Consider the following 21,467-nt stretch of genomic DNA (forward strand, 5'->3'; position numbering starts at 1 on the left):
ACTGCAGCAGGATGGTGGAGCAGGTGAGCGGGTGGTGCCAGGCCAAGGTGAGTGTGAGCAGGGGCCCGATCGCACCGCCAATTACCCGGCAGATGGCAACCAGTGCTGAGGGAGCCAGGTGGGGGGGCCTGGCCCCGATCGATTGCCCCACAGGTGGGATGGTGGAGCACGTGAGGGGGTGGCTCCAGGCCAAGGCAGGGGGCCAGGAGGGGCTGTGGAGCTGCGAGGCTGGGGGCGCGAGCTAGGGCCCGATCCCCACAGGCCACCCTGAGGCAGGCCACCCTGAGGGACCCCACCCATGTACGAATTCATGCACTGGGTCTCTAGTTCTGTAATAAAGGAAAGTAGAAGCTAGTGAAAACTCCTAAAGTCCCACATTTCTGGATTAAATGACAGTGAACTTAGATTTACCTTTGTTTCTGAAATTTTTTCTCCAAAACCCTTCACTTAATTCTTTGCTAGCACCAACATTTTGTGAAGATGGGAATAGTTACGATGCACACTTGATCATGTCATCTTTCTTTAAGCCTTCTGGTGGCTTTCTGCCCTCAAAATAAGTGCCCCCTCCCATGTCCTTACTGTACAGACCTCTGGTTCCTGCTAATTTCCCCTCCCATATCCACACCTGCTGCTTCTTCCCTATGCTGAGCTGTCCAGACTCACCAGCTTCTTCCAGTTACAGGAATTGCTGGCTCCTTCCCTGCCCCCACACCCTTCAGCCTATGGTTATTGGTGTCTGGGACAGGCTGCTTCCCTTTCCCCCCTGCCTTCCGCCTAGTTGGCATCTACTTATCTGTGTTCACCTGCCCTATGAGCACCTTGCACATCATCTTCATGGTGAGCCTTAGAAGGGAAGGAACTCGGCCAGTTTCTTAGCATTGAGTATTCAGGCTCTAACATGGTGCCCCTTGGATAGCATGGATGTTTAATTTCAGTTTTCTTGTGGCAGCCTCTAGTGTAGATGATGTAGGCATTGGCACTTAACACTGTTTGCTTTCATTCACAGAAAACTGCTTTGGGCTTTAGAGCTATATAACTTATAATTTGAATAAATAACTAGCCCCCTATCTTAATGCTTAAAGCAGCAAGACTTTGAATCTAAGGGGCAATTTTTCTAGCACCCTTACTGGGTCGCTGTGCTCCTTAGCATGGAGTGATGCTGTCTGCACTTGACTACTTCCCAGACGTGTCCTGGCATTCTAAGTACCAGCATCACTACAGGACAAATACATGAACACACACACACACACACACACACACACACACATGCATACATACACATGTATATGCTTTTCTAAGTAAAATGTTAATCTTATGTGTGACTTTTAAAATTTTTATACAGTGTAAATGTACCTGTTTTTTTTTTTTTTTTTTTTTTTTTTTTTTTTTTTTTTATGAGTTCGTGTGATATCCCTTTCAGCTTCAATAGGACTATTTGCAATTTAAAATGCTTATTTTCTGGGATCATTTAAAAATTTTAAGTTGTGAATTTTTCATCAGTAATTAGCCTTAACTACAATCTTTCTCACAAACCATATTGTAGTTTACCAAGAAAGAAGATGAATAGGCTCAGATTTTAAACATCTAAAATGGGTTGGTAATTCAGGGTGCATTTTCCTCTGAATGCCTTTCATTTGATCCCTTTTCATTAGACATAAACTAGATTATTTTTAGTTAGTGGCTCTCTCTGCACTGTTTTTTGTCTTGGCTGACCAACACATATGACTTGAACCTTGATCGTTACCTGGAATTTGTCAAGTACACCTGTAAACAGGTCTACTTGGTATTTGTGAATCCAGTGTAATTGCTTTAGATGAGGCCCTGAAATGAAATTAAAAGTGCTTTGAGCCTTGTCACTGGTGGGCACTCTTCTCAGAACTCACGTGTGCCACGCTGGGACAGGCCCTGGAGAAAGCAGGCTGTGTGTGCAGCATTGTGCAGTCTCTGCTTGTTTAACCTGTGACGTCAGGAGCTGGACCCGGGGGAGGCCTGTGACTACACTCTCAGGAGTGGAACAAAAGATTGTCTTGGCACCAAGTAATGGCACCACGGCTGTTGAGCTGAAGAATCTGCAAGTGTTTAGCGGCTTGTACAGGGCACATCATTTCAATCTTACATTGAGGGGCTAGGTGTTATCTCTTGCTCTGAAGAAGTACTTTTTGGGTGCTTTTCCCCCCATCAGGTGTGAAAACCACCAAGTGCCTTATGTTGCAATCTGTTGGCATAATCCAGATGGTGCTCTCCTTTCACAGATGCAGAAATGAAAGCACACAGGCAGATGAGGGATGGGGGTTGTGCCTCATTGTTTGCAACAGTGCTTTTCCCAAATAGCTTTAGGTAAGACAAGTTTTGTAAGATTACCTCATTTTAATCTTAGTTGTGCCTTTATTTTCTAAAGGAGTCCCTTTGCAATGTGGACAGAGTTTGTAGCAATAATACATACCCTCCTCCAAAATAATTTTAAAAATCTTGGTACAACACATTTTCTTAAATGGAGCCACCCACTTGGGACCCCTGAAACCAGTTCAGCCTGAAGAGCTAGTTCCTCCCTGGAGAGCCAGACTCTGGAGCCAGATGGGCTGGGTTGGAATTCCTGGCTCTGCTACCTGATGATACTTACCTCTCTCTGCCTCAGTTTCCTCCATGGGAAATAGGAAACTAGTAATAATTTCTTTGTAGGGTTGTCATGGGGATTAAATAAGTAGCACATGGAAAAGCTGAAATCACTGCCAGGAATGCATGTCAGGTGCTAAGTGAATGTCTGAGTCAGTATATGAAGGCTTCAGAATGGTCCTTTGTTCCCTTGAAAGAGAAGTGGGTGGTGGTGGGAAAGACTTACTCTGGTCGGAGGAGTTTTATGACTTAGTTCATATGAAGCTATCAAGGAAGTAACCTAATCTGGAAAAGCATGGTAAAAAAAAAAAATTAGGAAACTGTAGCGCCAACTTTCTAAGTTCAAGGTGACCATAACAGACCTTCCAAGTCTTAGTGGCTTTATAAAGTACAGGCTTATGTATTGCTTATGTGTCAGGCAGACCAGAGTGGTCAGGTAGTTCCCCTCAGTGTGGGGATTCAGGGATCCAAGCACATGCCATCCCTTGGCTTTGCTGTATTGGAGTCCTTCACTTCAGCTGTAAGGATGATGGAGAGAGAAAGAGGGAGGCAGAGAAGGAGAGGGGAGAGAGGGAGAGAGAGAAGGAAAAGGGGTGGAGAAAGGGAGAGGGAAGGAGGGGGAGAGGGGAGACAGGAGAGAGGGAGAGAGAGAGAAAGAGAGAGAGAGAATATGAATAAATGAATGAGATAGAATCTGAGCCAAGGATCTTACAAAGGATTGTAAGGGCCAAGCAAGGAAGTGGCAACACACCATTTCTCCTCCTATTCCATTGGCCAGAACTAGTCACATGGCTCCAATCTACCTGGGAGGTTCTGGGAAGTCAATTCTCCCCATGTGCCCTGTAATAAGAAGCAGGAAAGAGGAGTATCCAGGTCATTTCTGGCACAGCTGTTAACCATATGACACATTTTATGCTAGTGGCAGATATTTTCTATTATTAATTTGTACACTTCACTGTAAACTATTTCTGAAATTCTGTATAATGCCAGGAGCCAGGTAGGACTCAAGGGAATTTACAATCATTAAGTTTCTTTCTTATTTTAGAAATTTTCAGGAAGTCAGGAAATCTCCTGAGAAATCTACTTCTGAACATTTTATTGCTGGGCAGTTAGCCAGTAAACAAGGACTTTTGGTGAAGTTCCTGACAAGCAGGTTTCTGGTAATGAGTAAGTTTTTGTGCTTTGTTTCCTGCTGGTGGTCAGTAAATGACAAAAAGCAAAGAAGTTAATGATCCTGTTGTGATTGAAATTACAAGGGACAATCTAAGAGTAGAAAATTTTAAGAAACTGCTCTTTAATAAATATGGCTCATTATTGTAACTAGTGTTTGTACTCAGCTGTGATGAGAGGGATGATGGCAGCATTCTGTGACTTATATCATCAAATAAAGAGACTTGCTCCTGCAGGTTTGTTAATAATATTTCACTTAAGCAGTTACTTTGAATCATAACTGGCCTCTGCACAGCTCGAACAGTTTATTTATGAGCAAACCTGGGAGAGTTTATAGCTATAGGGACACACCTTGTGCCCCCATTGCATTAAAACAGGCTGCCTTCAGCAGGCTTAACTATGCTTCCGGGTAATATATACATCATGTTTTGTAATGTTTCATAGTTCTGTGAATTGATTTCCAATCCCATTTCTTCAACCAGGGTTCAGACATTTAACACATTTCGGAAGTAGTATAATGTAAAGGTTGATCATTTGGTGTCTCCAGCATCAGATTGAGTTTAGATCCCAATTCTGTCACCCAGTCACTATGTGTGACCTTGGGCACTTTCATTGTCTGCTATGGTTGTCTAGGTGTCTCTGGTAACAAATAGGAGACTGGATGGCTTAAACCACAAGTGTTCATTTTCTCACAATTGAAGTCTGAGATCAAGTTTTGGCTGGGTGGTTTCTTCTGAGGCCTCTCTCCTTGGCTTGTACATCGCTGTCATCCTGTGTCTTCATGTGGTCTTACCTCTGTGCTTGTCTGGGTCCAAATATCTCCTCTTATAGGACATTAGTCGTATTGGATTAGGGACCTTCCAAATGTCCTCTCCAAATACAGTCACATGCTGAGGCACTGGTGTTGGGACTTCAACATAGAAATTTGGGGAGATACATTTCAGCCCATAATAGGCACTTACTTAGTTCTGCCCAGTCTGCAAAATGGGTTTATAAAAGTACTTTATAGCACTGTTGTGAGTATTTAAAGATATGATGCATGCCAATTGCTTAGAGTAATACATGGCATATAGTGAGCACTCACTAAATAGAAGTATTTTTATTATAATCATAAATCTTATTATATATACCTGTGTCATCTGTCCCAGTTGGGAGATGTTGTATGCCCAGCCTTTCAGTTATTGAGGCCCGGGATTAGTATAGACTTTCTTGTGCCCCCATAGCATTGGAACAAGCTGCCTTCAACAGAGCAACCGGGCAGAAGCCCAGATGTTGTGATCAAGTGGACGGTTATGGATACTGTGCTAAGGGTTTCTGAGTAGTCTTCTTTGGTGTTAGGCACCAGAGATGGCTGTGAAATGCTCTCAGATGTCCTAATTCCTGTAATGGCCTACCCAAAAGTTTTCCCAGACCTAGATAAACTCCTGGGGAAGAATAATCTGTCTATGTGTGACAAGGGCAAGAGACAGACGACTTTTCATATTGTCAGGGGAGTAACTATAAAATTACAGTGGTAGATTGCTGAATGAGAGAATTATCCAAGCACTGGAGATGATTTTTAAAAAATATATTTTATTGATTTTTTTACAGAGAGGAAGGGAGAGAGATAGAGAGTCAGAAACATCGATGAGAGAGAAACATCGATCAGCTGCCTCCTGCACATCCCCCCCCGGGGATGTGCCCGCAACCCAGGTACATGCCCTTGACCGGAATCGAACCTGGGACCTTTCAGTCCGCAGGCCGATGCTCTATCCACTGAGCCAAACCGGTTTCGGCAGGAGATGATTTTTAAGGAATGCAGTGTGTGAATGAGGTTAGCATACCTGTGATTGTACCTGTCCCACAGGTCTAGACTGGTGAGAATAGGCAGAATTCTATAATGTTGATATTATGGTAAGTTATCATCTTGGGTCCAAATAAGTGCCTGTTATCTAAATTCCTGACTATTTTTTTCCCAACTGACATAAATGTTCCTTCTTTTAAAAAAGTGTTGCTACTGTCAGTCACAACACAGTCACAGCTCATGTTACCCATTAGCAAGCACGGTTCTCCACCAGGGTCAGAGAAAGCAGGTCCCATGGGCTCTCATGGAGTCTGCTGTCCCAGAGGGACAACATGCCGTCAGTCCAGAGAACCTTTGGATGTGCTCGGGAGTCTCAGCTGCAGTGATGGCAGTTCATTGCTGCAGGCACGTCATGCATGGTCCAAACTGGATCCACTTAGCTCATCAGCTCCTAGACTTGAGCCAAGGGCATGCTAGCCAGCTGCCCTGCCTTACAATTTCTCTTTTGAAATGACTGAGAAATATTTGTCTTTTAATAAGTTATTAAGCAACAAGTAGGATGATTGTCACTTCTAAATACATATATAAGTGTGAATTTATATGAAGTAATTTTTAACTGACTATACAATAATAGGTATATGTACTCTTATGATCATAAAATCTGAAATACATCCTTACTGGGGCCTGGTGGAACATGGAATTAAGTAATTGTTTTAGTGTTATCTAACTTTTTCTCTATAAATCTATTTACCTTTCTATTAAAGAAAGCCCAGCATTGACTGAAAAAAAAAATCCTTCCCTATCAACACCTTCATATGCATTTCCACTACTCCACAGTTCTCCACCTTCTACTACTAAATCATCACTTAAAAATCACATTGTGCAACCTAACTCTGTGCAATTTTATGTGTTGGTCATACCTCAGAAATGCTGGAAAAACTATAAGGTTGCTGGTCCATTGTAAAAAAAAAGCTGTGGAGAATAATTAACAACATCTCTGACTATACCCCTCCCACGAGGTCATTCTGTTATTGCTGCCTTTTTCTTCCTTGGTTCTTTACTTACGTGTCTCTCTTGTAAAAGTGTTTTGAAAATTTGCCTTTTAATTTTTCACCTGGTTTAATGTCACTCTTTTTTTTCTTGAAGGAAAGAGCAAGTTAGTACCTTGTATCAAAACATCAACCTTGTGGAGCCGAGACTGATTCAGCCGTATGAACACGTTATCAAGAGCTTCATCCGTGAGATCAAACTTCAAAGCACAGAAATGGAAAGCCTGGCCATCGCGGTGAAGAGGTATTGAAGTCCTTCCTTCCTAAGTGGCACATGGGGTCCTGGAACTGGCTCCCTGACCCAGGGGCCACGTGGACTGAACTGCATTGTCACACTGGGGCATGGGAGGACTTCCTGATCCTCGGGAATCTGGGGCCTTCTGAACTGAGCAGCATGAGGGAAGTTGAGGCAGGCAGTACTGCCCAGGGTCAGTCAGCAATCCGTCAGCAGGTCACTGTGATCCTGTCATTTAAACTCTTCAGGGTCTTGATTCCATACAGAGCACTTCAGAGAGATGTGTTATCTTCTGTCCAGCCACTTGAAATGTAGGGGAAACTTTTCATCCGGAGAGGCAGGCAGGGCTGTGTTTGAAGCCTGGCCCTGTCACTGACTGGTGTGTGCCTGGACGGGTTCCTTAGTCTCCCTGAGTCTCAGCTTCTGCATTTGCAAAATGAGACTGTAAATATTCCCCTCCTCAGGGGGTGGAGACTTAATGGAGGTCTTCATGGGGGGTGCCCCTCCCACCGGACCTACGCAGGGTGGATGCTCAGCGATGCTGCCTTCCCCTTTCTGGCCCTCCTTACCCAACTGAAAGGCTAAGGGAAGCTAAGCCCTTACTCATACAGCCGGTTTGTGGAAGGCATAGCTGCTTACACAGGATATCTTACTGCTTTTAACAGCAAACCGGTAAGGTAATGAGAACATAAAGAATGCCATACAGTGCAAAGCAGAATTCTATGTGTTGCAATCCAAACATCGGCCTCTTTGCTTCCTGGAAGGGCAGCACTGCTTTGGCATATGTTGGGAAAGAGGACATTTTGTTTGTCACATTCCTGGTTCACCCCACAGAGGCTTCTTGCTGCAGTGCGTTCCTCCAGCAGCTCCGAGCCCTTTGGATAGGATGCCCCACCTCCATGGCGCAGGCCAGGGCTGCTCCTCTGTCTGTTCTTTCCTTCAACACAATTATTAGACTATCCAGTTGACCCTTTGAGGTAACCGGAGTGAAAATGTAGAAGAGAACATGTAGAACACTGATGTTAAGTAGGATTATTTTCAGAGTCCCAGAGTCATGCAGAAGTTGAACTGTTCTCAGGGGGTTGCTCATGAACATGATCACTTCCTGGCTCTGATCCTCTCCCTCGGGTCTGCTGGGGCCTTGCAGTAGATGCTCTCAGAACTCTCGATTCTCTGGAGCATGTGGAGTGTCGGTCAGGGCCCCAGGTTGGCCTCCTTTGAGAAGTGACTAGCAGACACACATAGTGAGTTTTCAGAACGTCCAGTGAGTACCTGTTAAAATAGACAAACTCTCATGTATACACACAGGTACACATATATAGACTCACAGAAAGATATGCAGGACACACACACACAAACACACACACACACACACACGCTCAAGCACACATGGCCTCTAAGGCAGTACCAGGTAAACACATTAGGGAAAAAAGGAATGGCATTCTTTATGTTCTCATTACTGGTGCTGCTCTCAGCTGTGGAGTATGTCACATGATGTTGAGCTGTCTTGATGCTTTTCTCCTCCCCCGTCCTGTGCTCTCTGGGTAAGATCCAAAGTCAGGCTCTGCCCTGAGCTCCGGGCCTCCTAAAGGCCCCTCTCATAGCTGTTAGACACCTCACTGATGCATTTATATGACCACTGTGGACATTTCCTTACAGTCCTCGCTAAGGCCCCTTCATCCTCACCTCTATTTTTTAATTGGGGGAGAGTCTTGGTCTGTATTTACACCTGAAGAATGGGTACCCAGTGTTCTGGTAGGGGCCCTGGACTGGGGTAAAGTAGACATTCCCAATACCCTTGACATTTTCCTAGGAATTGCTGGGGCAAACACTGTCGTTATAGCCTGAACAATAAAAAAGAGTAAAAGTTGCTCAGAAGTGAGAAAAGATGAAGAAACACATTCAGAAGCAGTCCAGGTACCCAGATGTTTGGGACGGGATGTCTAGAAGGAAGGGCTAGAAAAACCGGTCCTAAGAAAGGGAGAAATGGATATGTGGCATCGCTCTTTACAGTTTCAGGGTTCATCGAAAAACAAGCAAACCCCAACACCCACATTGCTATGGAGAAACATAATTCCTAGGGTTCAAACAGCAGTTATTTATAAACAAACTAGAACTAGCTGGCTTTCCGTACCAGGTTAACATAACCTTGGGCAGGCTGTAAGGTGACGAGGGAGTAAACAGGAGCAGAAAACAGTAGTAAGTCATTCAGAATTTTATTTTGAGGTCCTCCCCCCACTCTTCAATGTTTGCTTGAGACCTTAGGTAGAAATTAAACTAATGCACCAACAAATTGCCTCGCAAGGAAGTAAGAGCAGGTGAGATGGTGTAGCAGAAGCCAGCAAACTGGAGGATGGGAGGTCTTCTACTCAGGCCCTGTTCCCTACTGTTTATGAACTGCGTGTCACTGGTCCAGGTGAACCAGCGCTAAATCTCCTGGTGGCTGCTTTCATGTCACTTATAATCTAGTTGAGTAGGCAAGATATATGAGTGTGAAATGTAGATACTTGGACATATAGCTGAGAGAGAATGAAAAATAATGGTGTTAGGGCTCACTCAGAAGCCTCAACCATTGTAGAGTGGCAGATGTCTCCATACTGGGCAATTGCTACGTAAAACTTTCCTGAAACTCTTCTCAACAGACTTCTCCCATTTCTTACTTTTTTGTCAAATCAGTATGTTCTGCTTCCATAAAATATAATTAATTGATTACATTAATAAAAGAAATTTTCTAACGGGTAACTGTATCTACATTTATAACTTTAATGAATTGATTAGTAACAATTGCTGAGTTCCTTCCTTTTCCTTCTTCCAGCTGTAGCATATAACAGTGTGTGTTTCGTATAATGAAATTTCAAACCATCTCTTTGCCATGGAGCGCTTTTTTTTTTCCTTTGGTCTAGGGTTCTAGCTCATCAGGACAGCAAAAAGGATTTTCAGAATTTATTGGCAGCTTCCCAGTTGTTTAGTATCTTTATCAGTTCTTTGCCACAGGTTAGTTGAATGCCATTTTAATCTATTCAGTTTATTTAATATCTAGTTTTAATGTTCTCTTACATTCAAATGGTCACCTGGCTAACCTCATTTTATTATGTGGAAGGCACAGCAATTACTATTTTGAATGCTGTATTTCTCCTCATTTATAAAATAAAAGGCATGAGGTTGATCAGTGGAAGTTTTCCTGTTATAAGTTTAAGAGGAGAATGAAAAGGTGTGCATCACCCCTTGACTTTCAGAGCCCAGGACAAGGCAGCCATGCAGCTGAGTGAGTTGGAGGAGGAAATGGATCAGAGGATTCAGGCTGCAGAACACAAGACTCGGAAAGACGTGAGTGTTTGGGGTTCATTCATTCAGTGAGTTCTTACGGACAGGGCACCGGGCCACCTCTGGGTGTAGCATGTACAGGAATCGAACTGCAACCTTTCAGTGCATGGGCCGATGCTCTCACCACTGAGCAACCAGCCAGGGCTAGGCATATTTCTTTCAGTAGCTAGTGTTAGGTTTTATTTTTTTTTAGAAAAACATGTCATCTTTTTCCTACTCATTTGTCCTGTTAACTCTCAGAGGCAGCAAGTAGAGTGAAAAGGGCCTGAGTGCTGGTGTTCATAGACCTTAGTATGCTTTCTGGCTCTGTCCTGTGTAGGCTATAGATGGTGCTGGGAAAATAGCCTGACCTGAGCCTTTGTGGTCCCAATTCTGGAAATGGCCATGTATCTACAGTCATGTGGTTACTTCCCCCCTCCCTGTGTAGGAGACTTGGGAGCATTTTTAGTTTGACACAAGACATTTATCACCTGTGATTTTGAAGAGCCTATTTAAATCAAATTCACTTTTTTTTCCTTCTAGGAAAAACGCAAAGCTGAGGAAGCCCTCAGTGACCTCAGGCGTCAGTATGAAACAGAAGTAGGGGATCTACAGGTGACAATAAAGAAACTGAAAAAGGTAGGTATGTGGAAGCAAGACTTTTAGGAATAGCTCCAAGATATCAGTGTGACTGAGTTATAGGTGACTAAAAACATTTGGAATCACTTTGAAGCAGCAGGTGGAATCAGATCTCAGAATCAAATTGGACTCTGTGGCAAGACTTTTATGTTTCCAAAGGCATCCTTTCTTTTGCATAGATCTATGTGGGAGCACATTAAAGGCTGTAAAGAACTGTAGAGAAGTTTACACAGTTGTTTTAATCGCAATTACCTAAGCCATTGATGCTGAGAAACTCATTTTGCCAACTCAGTTTTTCTTCTCTGAAGTTGGCTTGCATTTTAAAGTCAAGGGCTCATCTCACAGTCAGCTGTGTGCAGTCATGACATAGTGTGTGAAACCTTCAGCTGAAAGATGGAGAAAGCCCAGTGTCAGAGTACTTAGACTTAGACTCAATGGCATAAGGCATTCATTTTGATCAGTGCCTAAATATTCAATTAATGGACACCCACAAATCCTCACATTTCCCACGGCTGTAAGCTGTTTGTAGGGAAATCATTTTTGTTGCCCATGTCATAGATGATCTTGAGCTAGTTTAGTCTGGAAATAACTAATGAGTCAACCAGCAAGCAGAGCTCATGGACATACTTATATAATTTTTAGTGTGCACATGTCTCTACTTTCATATCATACGTAAATTTTACTGATTTCAATCATTTGATAAGAATTTCCTGAAATCACTATGAAGAAAACTTAGGTGAAAACGACACTCACTTTGTTCTTAAAAATCTTAGACTCTAGCAGGACAGGCAGAACACTCACAAATAATTATCATGCATGATAGAAAGTGTTAAGTGCAGATAAAGCTATAGGTGAATATAGAGGTCCAGACACATGCAATGTAACTGAAAAAGCAAGGATTGGGTTAAGAGTTGAATGGTTTCCAGGAAGGGTTTTCTAATTGTTTCAAAGAAAATTTATTAAACAATAAAACTCTTTTTTCAAATGTTTAAATTACTTAAATTCTTATGGAAAATTGACTTCTGGAATTTCCATTTCTATATACAGGGATATTCCCAAAATTAACTGAATCAATTAAGAGTAAGTCTGTAAATGCACAACCTTTATTTGCTCTTTCAGCTAGAAGAACAATCAAAACATGTAAGTCAAAAAGAAGATGTGGCTGCATTAAAAAGACAAATTTATGATTTATCAATGGTAAGAATCACCTTTTCACTTACAGAAATATATTTCCTGCTAGACTGCTTTTCCCTAAACATAATCATTGCACATTTCTGTCCAATTTCCATTTTTCAGAAATGTTTAAGTCACCTGAGTGCAGATGGGCCTCTTTTCCATTCTTTTAACTTTTATTGGTTTATTTCCTTTGGCATTTCATGTCAGTGAGTTCTCAAAAGGGAAGGAAGACAAATTCATATACTCAATTCACCATCTTGAGCTGGTAGCCTCCAGTGAATATTTTTTAAAAATCTTAGATAAATTTTTAAAGTTTAAAAATTATTTTTTAAAAATACTTAGGAAATTCTAATTTCTTTAGAATTTCCAAAAATTTCCAAAAGAACATTTTAAAAAATTTCTAACCACACTCATTTATTTTTAAATGCAAAATGTAAACATGTTAGGTGATAGGATTTATTGTAAAAAGAAGCCAGTCTAGATGGTAATAGATATATTAATTTCACAGAATTTTTATCAGTAGTTTCATAGCTGTCATTAGTAAGACAGGTGTTTAAATGTTTAGTCTCTGTTAATTTGCCAATAACATGTCAAAGTACATAATGACAAACTCTTGAGTGTTGGAGTTTGGCACCAAATGTTATGTATTAAAAAAAAACAACACACAACTTTGAGGATTTAGATTTTTGACACTTTAATACTTTATCATAATTTCAAGTTACATTGAATTGATAACTAGTTTTTTGACTACCAAGATTCGAAGACTTGTGGATGGGTGAGAGTGGTGTGTGGGAAAGTTACACTACGCGTTATTTCATTTCTCCCAGGTGGAAGAAACAGTCTTATGACCTGCAATGTTCCTTTTCTCTAGGAAAATCAGAAAGTTAAGAAAGATCTGTTGGAAGCACAGACAAACATAGCCTTTCTTCAGAGTGAATTAGATGCTTTGAAAAGTGATTATGCTGATCAGAGTCTGAATTCTGAAAGGTATGAATCTTCACATCTGATTTTTTTTTTAGTTTGAGTGGAATGTTTATTTAGGTAACCATCCATGGGCATGAAGCTTAGTTATGTAATAATTAAGACTTACTTATTAACTTTACTGATATAGTCTTTGCTTTCTAAAGATTTTACTCTTAGTATTGTTAGGTGGCCCAGGAAGCGGCGAGGAAATAAAGAGAGCCGAGTCAATCAGAAAAGAAAGAAAAGGAAAGGTTTCATTCTGCATCCTTGAGCAACCCAAGAACTCCAAAGACAGGGCCAGTGGATTCGTGCCCACCGGGAGGGGGGGCACTTTGTTTTATACTGTGGTTGGGTGAGGGGCGGGGACATGAACTGAGGAAGTCTCCGCTGCAGGGGGTCGGCAGGGTATTCAGGAAGGAGTCAGTATCTGTGTGGGGGTCGTTGTGGATTCAGGGAGAAGCCTGTATCTGTGTCTGGCAGGCTGATCTGTTAGAAATTCCAGGGAGGGTCCATTATCTCATCACATGTCTGCATGTATCCAATCGATCCTGGGCTCTCTCAGACCTAACAAGTATCAGCTTTCCTAGTGATTTTTTGTGTTTTAATTTTTTATACAAACAGATTAATTAGTTTAAATATTGACTGGGTAGGACAGTGCAGGGCTTAATAAATGATCGAATTAATTGGGAGTAGAAGAATGTACTTAATGTTACATTCTTGATATACATTAATATTACATCAATAGTTAGTGCTAATGAAAGGGCTTTGAAGGTAGGAATATTGGCCGTTCAATATAAGAAAAGGAAAAGTAGACATCTTAGACAAGTAATTTTATTTTGCTGTGCTTTAGTTTTGTAGTATGGTATATAATAACACACAGAGAGACATGTATTTATATATATGTGTATATATATGGAGATATAAAATTGCATATATGTGCAAATATAAAGTACATATATATGCATACACACATTTGCATATAAATGCATCTATATACATATATGCATATGAAATGTAAAAGTTGTGGTCTCTGCTCTTTGAGAACTTGAAATTTAATTGAGGAAGGTAAAAAGCGAAGAGACATTGAGGTGACCTTGGGAGGGGGAATAGGTTTGTGTTGGTCAAGGGGAGCAGAGGCACCATCAGCAAGTAACACAGGTGCCTAGTAATTTACTAGTACTAACTAGTACTGAGTACTAACACATTCAGTCCACATAATGCCCAATGAGACAGGGACTTTCCTTATCCCCATTTCACAGATGGAAAGAGAAAGTTAAGAGATGTTCTAGGTGAGGCAGTACCCAACACAGGGTCAAGAATATAAGGACAGATAAGCCTGGTTTGGGGGAACTGGTTATGCCACTGGACAGGAAAAAGACATTTTGAAATGAAAGGTAAAAGTTTTAAAAAATTAAAATGTTTAAAACCTTATTTAAAACTAAAATGTAAGAGCCCAGAATTTCTGGTGAACAAACTTAAATTTCTGCAGACAATTGGAAAAGTTTTAGCCTTATTAAGAGAGCAAATGTGCAGGTTATTGTGGACAAAGTTTGATACCTTGAGAGCTTTGGAAGCTAGTGAGGGGGTTTATCTGCTTAGAAATGGGGCTGAGATGGAATATGGGCTGGCTATGAATGGCTGGTGTTCAGAGTGGACTTCTTGAGGATGAGGCCAGGGCTTCATAATAGAGCAACAGAGGAATCAGTGTGTGAGAGTTTGTAGTGCATGGAGAAAGCCTGGTCCTGTGGATTCCCCATGATTTAGGAAGAGGAGAGGAGGGAAAGTAGGAGTAGGGGTAGGGAAGGGAGAGAAGGAATCATGAGAAAGGAGAAGATAGCTGGGGTTGGGATTGTATGAGGCTTGGAATGAGCAGAGAAGGGTTAGAACTGACAGTGAATTGAGGAGAAGGGACTTAGCAGAAGGTGAGTGATTCATTCCCAGTGAGGACAGCACCAGATCAGTGGAGTGGGGAGGAAGGGCTGGTGGGTGCAGAGTGGGCGATGAGATAGAACAGCACCTTGCACAAGGAAGCTGAGGGTGTGGTGTGTTTGTGGAGTCCCAAGAGGAGAGGAGGCTACTGACAGCCCAGAGAAACCAAGTGGGAGCACAGGTGAGATAGAAACCGTGGTCAAAGACACACGTCTTTGCAAAGGTGAAAAAGAGTTTGAAAGGGCAGGTTTGGGTAAGGCAGGACTGATCACCTAATTCTCACTCAAACATAAAATAATTTTACAGGGATCTGGAAATAATCCGAGAGTACACGGAAGATCGAAATAGTCTTGAGAGGCAAATTGAAATACTCCAGTAAGTTCTCATATAAAATGCTCATTGCATTTACATTTTACTTATTTTTTGTTAGTAACACATGTGCCACATGTAACACAGGTGCTGTATGCTAAGGGCTGGGTTCTCATGCCCACTCGTGCATCTTCTAGCTGTGCCGCGTTTAGCACAACCTCTTAGCTGTCTGACGCTTCTAATCCTAAATCATCTAATAAAACCCAGAACTAGAGTATAATTCTCTATGTCCTAGCAAGTCAGGTGGTGTGTCCAGCGTGTCTTTATTACACCTCTGTTAGAATAATGGCCCTGACCTTAGCGGCTTTCTCTGCAGCTCACCTGAGAGGTGGTCAGGCGTCTCACGGTAGTGCATGTCGCAGCAGCAGGCATACATGGTCCTTCTTTCACAATTTATATTGCCTGGTTATAACTGGGTATGGTTTTCCTTGGTTAAAAAAAAAACCCTATTGGAAATATTTTACCTGCTCTGTCAACTTCACAGTTGAGTTGCAGTAATTCCAGCTTCTGAGGCCCTTCCCCACAAAACCTCCCCCTCTCACTCCCTGTCTCTGTTTTCTACCCATGCAATCTTTTCTGCTGGGTTCACTTACCCCCAGTGAAGTAAGGTCAGGCTTGACAAATTCTTTTCACCATCTTTGAATGGTTTCCAAGTCTCACCTGTGGCAATTACAGAGTTGATGTACTACCATAATCCTATTCATTCATTCATTCATTCATTCATTCAGCATATTTGCATATTTTCACTCACCACCTTTTATGGGTCAGGTGCCGGGGACTGAGAATAGAGTGGCAAGTAGGAAGAAAAATGAATCTCTCTCCTAATGGGGCTAGTCTAGAGAAGAAGAGAGAAACTGATCAATAATAATAGAAATATGAAAGGCCGAATGAAAGAGGCGGGACAAAGGAAAGGGATGTGTATACTGTAGAGAACTTTGGCCTAATCGGGAAGGCCCAGGAAGTGTTCCCAGTGGAAGCATCAAGTGAACTGAGGTCTGAAGCATGAATAAGCCTTCAGTGGGGAAAGATTAGCCACTCTCCAAGACAGAGGTTCTGGATTATCCTCATTTCATAGAAGAGGTTGCTGAGGCTCCGGCAGGTTAAATAACTCCTGTCAGTCACGTGAAAAGGACCCTCCTGAGTTGGGATTTGAAACCAGAGTCAATGTTGGAGCCGTTAACAGGTACACGGCAGTGCCCAGTGGTACAGCACCAGGCCAGGAGTGGGATGCACGAGTAGCCAGAAAAGAGTGTAGCATCACACACCATGTCCATAGCCGGGCTGTGCACAGGGCGATAGAGTGGCTCCTGGTGTCAGCCAGGGCCAGGCATTTAGTGCGCAGAGACCTGCATGAAACCTATTCAAACAACAGAGCTCCCTGAGGGAAGAGAAGTTCCACAGAACAGCGAATGCCTTCCTAACATGCCTTGAGATCTTTAAAGAGAGGTGATGCGTGCATTCAGTTGTACTTCTAGTAATGAATTGTGATCTCAGTTTGTGAGGTGTGAAGGGAAGACGTAGGAAGTTACAGGAGATGGTAATTCCACCTTCTGAACATCACAGCCTGGAAAATAAGTGGTGACATTTCCCCCTACTGATACTTTCCACGTTGATTTATGTTTTATTTACTTACTCTGCAGAACAGCTAACCGGAAGCTGCATGACAGCAATGACGGCCTAAGGAGTGCCCTCGAAAACACTTACAGCAAGTTCAACAGGTCCTTGGTATGCAGCAGAATTTTCTAACGCGTGGTGTTCTGTCTCGGGGTAGACTATATCGATGGAAATCTTGTATTTTATTCAGGAGAACTTACAGTCATGAGAAACTATTCCATATAATAAAAGGGGGCATTTTCCAAAATTAAAAAACTGTGCTATCTCTCTGAGGAAACAAATGCCCAGAGGTTAACCAGCTCTTGTTAGGTAGCCTAGGAAACCAGAGAATGATGTGCAGGTGTGACCTGGGCCCTGGCAGGTCCATAGTGTAGCAGGTAGGTAAGACGTGCACAGGTAGCAGTAACATAAGAGAGAGTGGGCAGTCCATGGAGGTACAAATGAAACATTGCCCAGGTGAGGGGAGGGAGAGGGTGCTTCTGGCTGAGGAGTGTGCTCACACACACAGCATTATTTACGGTAGTGAGACCATCAGATGGAGGCCTTGGATTTTAAACGCTCCTGCAGAAACTAGCTAAGCCCCTTTTGGGGTTTGTAATTTTGAGGACCTTCCCCAGACTCTGTGTGTGAGAAAGCCTCTTCTCCCTCTTTTGGGGGTCAACTTCAAGTTTGGGGTCCCATAGGCGTAGCTTCGGGTATGGAAGGGTCACTTACTAAACCAGATTATGGTTCGAGAACAAACAAATCAAAAGAAGTTGGTATTGCACGGTCCTGGCAGATTTAGGGCACTGGGAGGCCCTTTATGGCTTACGTGGTGGGGATTAGACTTATGACACAAGGAGGAGAAGATACCATATGTGGTTGTTGCATCCCCTCACATCCCCCTTGATTTTGGTGCTCACATTTGCTCATGTAAGACAACAAACTTTTAATTGCATTGGAAGTTAACTAGTGTGCTACAGGTTAAAAACCATATATATAAATAAAATGCTTACATTGAGTAACGAAACAATAATTATGCATTTCAGCGTGTAAATAATACATCGCCAGGGAACACAAGTTCTAGGAGCAGTCCGAAATTTAATGGTCATTCTCCTCAACCTCCGGGCTATGACAGGTATGTTATTTTCATTTTGTTTGAATTCTGGATCAAAGTTGAAAGGAGAGTAAATTTCCTTAGAGGTAAATTAAAATAATAGAATATATTTTGGGCACTAATTTGTATTTCTACACTTACTTTAAATTTTGGAACATGAAATATGTATAAAGATTAAAGTAAAAATGTTGAAGATAGGGCAAAGTAATTTCCTTAAGATGTCATGACTTGGTTTTATGTAAGCTCACCTTGACCTCATTCCTAATTGTGTCTTGTTTCTTAGAAGTGGACTTGGTAAAGGGAGTTTCAGGGAAACCAGTCAAACTCCGGTATATGTTGTGTTATTCAGCAATTCTAAACCTGTGGGTCTGACCCCTTTGGAGGTCGAACAACCCTTTCACAGGGTTCGCCTAAGACCATAGGAAAACACATATATAATTACATATTATTTTGTGATTAATCACTATGCTTTAATTATGTTCAATTTGTAACAATTAAATTGGGGGTCACCACAACATGAACTGTATTAAAGGGTCGCAGCATTAGGAAGGTTGAGAACCACTGTGTTATATGATGTTGAGATTCTTGGTAAATGTTTAATAGCTCAGCATAATATGTAAGCTATATTCAAGGAAAAGGACACTTTCCAAACAAAAGCAATATGGCTAGTGTTTCCAAGCTCTACTGTATTAAAGGAGTCACAGAGGCTACCAGAAGTGAAAATTTAGCTCTATTTTTTAAAAATTCATCTTATTGTTGAGAATATTACAGATGTTCCCTCTTTCTCCCATTGATCCCTTCCAACCCACCACCCTCCGTGCTTTCACCGCACTATTATCTGTCCATGGATTATATATGTATGTATTTAAGTTCTTTGGTTAATCTCTTCCTGTCCTTCCCAACCCCCGCCTTCTCACCGAAATTTGTCAGTCTGTTCCATGTTTCCATGTCTCTGGATCTATTTTATATGTCAGTTTATTAAATTCATTAGATTCCACATATGAGTGAGATCATGTGATACTTGTCTTGCTCTGACTGGCTTCTTTCACTTAGCATAGTACTCTCCAGGTACCTACATGCTCTCTCAAAAGGTAAGAGATCCTTCTTTCTTTATAGCTGCATAGTATTCCAGTGTGTACATGTACCACATCCTTTTTATCCACTCATCTACTGATGGGCACTTGGGCTGTTTCCAGATCTTAGCTATTATAAATAGCGCTGCTATGAACATAGGGGTGCATATATTCTTTCTGATTGGTGTTTCAGGATTCTTAGGGTATATTCCTAGAAGTGGATCACTGGGTCAGGTGGCATGAAAATATTTGCCAATGATGCATCTGATAAGGGATTACTTTCCAAAATATATAAAGCTCATACAACTTAACAAAAGGAAGACAAAAAATCCAATTAAAAAATTGGCAAAGTACCTAAATAGATACTTCTCCAAAGAGGACATATAGATGGCCAAGAGGCATATGAAAAATGCTCAAAGTCACTAATCATCAGAGAGATAAAATTAAAACAACAATGAGGTGTCACCCCATCCCTGTCAGGATGGCTACCATAAAAAAATCAACAAATGACAAGTATCGGTGAGGATGTCGAGAAAAGGGAACCCTAGTATCCTGCTGGTGGGAATGCAGACTGGTGCAGCCATTATGGAAAACAACATGGAATTTCCTCAAAAAATTAAAAATGGAACTGCCATTAGCTCTATTTTTAATTAAATAAAGTGAAATATTGGCCCTACTGTAACTTTAGATCTAGCACTAAAAATGGAAAGATAATATGTGTGAACACACACGTGAACACATACATACATCCGGCTACTTAAATGGTTACTTTTGGAGTATGTCAGGGTTCGAAAGTAGAAGTGAATGGGCAAACTACAGGTTTCCATCTCTCCATCTCTGATGCAGCTTTCTGATTCATGCTCATTCCCTTTTCACCTGGAGACCTTTAGTCTAAAGAATAATGTACTTAATATGCTGGTGATAGCAAAATGGGCCAGTCCCCTTTCAGGAAGGTCAGTGGTCACTTTTAAGAAAATTCTATCCATGTAGCAGATGTTTTGTCCACTGATTTGTGAAATAAAAAATTGTAATGGTTTGTTGATTTATAGGCAGCTGACTGCTCTGTCATTGGGAAATACAGATTACTTTTAAGAATGTGTTGGTGTGATGGCATTTTTCTGGCCTGATATCTAAGGTCAGTTTTAAGCACACAGGGGAAAAGATGCCTAACTGAAAATTATTCCAGAAATTCCATCATGATTTATTTTTGAAGACAGTAAATACCATGAACAAGGCTCATAAATACTGGACTAAGAGCCCATGGACAATAGCTTCTGAGGGACAAGTCGTCACACCCCAGAGGCTCAGAGCGACAGGACCCTGTCACCTGTGTGCTCACCACCTTGAATAGAGGGATGCCATTGTCCCACTGATGTTCCTTTTTGGGCAGTCACTAGTTTGATAGAAGTTAATATTTTCTTTTCTTTTTGATGCTAGTATAAACAGTTAAAAGCATATTATAAATTTAATTTTATTACTTCTGTGGCCTTACTGAATTTCAACTTGTCTATTTGTTTTAGCTTTGTGTTTTTCTAAGAATGCCAATGACAATATGACTTGTTTTAGATTTTAACATATTTCATTGTAATGAAAATATTCTCTGGGTGGGTAAGAATAGTTTACTTTTGCCGAAACCAGTTTGGCTCAGTGGATAGAGCGTCAGCCTGCGGACTGAAAGGTCCCAGGTTCGATTCCGGTCAAGGGCATGTACCTGGGTTGCGGGCACATCCCCAGTGGGAGATGTGCAGGAGGCAGCTGATCGATGTTTCTCTCTCATCGATGTTTCTAACTTTCTATCTCTCTCCCTTCCTCTCTGTGAAAAATCAATAAAATATATTTAAAAAAAAGAGAATAGTTTACTTTTAAAATAGTATGTATATAAGTTGAGTTTGAAAAAGTCTGATCTGTACCTATATTTTTAATTTAAAGTTTAGACATTCATGGAGATGATCTCAGTTCAGGATTTTACTTCTCCTTTTTCCTTATCAAAGATACAAGTAGGTTAAAAAGATAAAGTTCTGACCAATAATGACATGGAGCTGAAGTAGGTTGTACTATATTATAATGAGAATGGTTTTCTTAAGTTCCTTACAGATTAACCTAAAATCAATTTCAGAAGGAGAGTGTCATAAATGATGAAATAGTAAAAGAATGTATACACACCTAGCTAGCTAGGTAGATTGAGATTTGGTATGAAATTCCTCTTCCAAGAAAAATACCTCGTAAGTGAGCAACATATCAGATAAAGCATATTGGTTAAATCACCTTTTTAGTTCATTTTAAACATTTGCTAAAGGCACCAAAATATTTTGATTTCTAAGATTTATATAGCTTATACTTCTATTAAGTCCACCCTGTCTTTTCTAAGCATATCCATCTCTTGTTAGTTCTCATATCTGGAGACCCATGTACCCGCCCATTGCCCCTTTCTGATGAAATCATGTATGCCAAGTAG

General features: G+C 41.3%; 1 protein-coding gene across 4 annotated transcripts in view; it reads left to right on the top strand.

Annotated features, from left to right (window-relative positions):
• The window catches only part of RASEF (RAS and EF-hand domain containing), a 59,347-nt gene that overhangs the window by 21,139 nt on the left and 16,741 nt on the right, over nucleotides 1–21,467 (top strand). For 3 of the 4 annotated variants that reach the window (XR_004971252.1, XM_036330728.1, XM_036330726.1), the window contains exons 2-9: nucleotides 6,713–6,859; nucleotides 10,087–10,177; nucleotides 10,697–10,792; nucleotides 11,912–11,989; nucleotides 12,840–12,955; nucleotides 15,167–15,235; nucleotides 16,870–16,954; nucleotides 17,872–17,960. Coding sequence is in view for 3 of the 4 variants with exons in the window: in XM_036330728.1 (XP_036186621.1) it covers nucleotides 6,713–6,859; nucleotides 10,087–10,177; nucleotides 10,697–10,792; nucleotides 11,912–11,989; nucleotides 12,840–12,955; nucleotides 15,167–15,235; nucleotides 16,870–16,954; nucleotides 17,872–17,960 (771 nt within the window). In the remaining variant the exon portion in view is untranslated. The remainder of the gene's footprint in view (nucleotides 1–6,712; nucleotides 6,860–10,086; nucleotides 10,178–10,696; nucleotides 10,793–11,911; nucleotides 11,990–12,839; nucleotides 12,956–15,166; nucleotides 15,236–16,869; nucleotides 16,955–17,871; nucleotides 17,961–21,467) is intronic. The other variant, XM_036330727.1, reaches the window with a different exon arrangement.

Source organism: Myotis myotis, unplaced genomic scaffold, assembly GCF_014108235.1.
Source record: "Myotis myotis isolate mMyoMyo1 unplaced genomic scaffold, mMyoMyo1.p scaffold_m19_p_12, whole genome shotgun sequence".
Taxonomy (NCBI): domain Eukaryota; kingdom Metazoa; phylum Chordata; class Mammalia; order Chiroptera; family Vespertilionidae; genus Myotis; species Myotis myotis.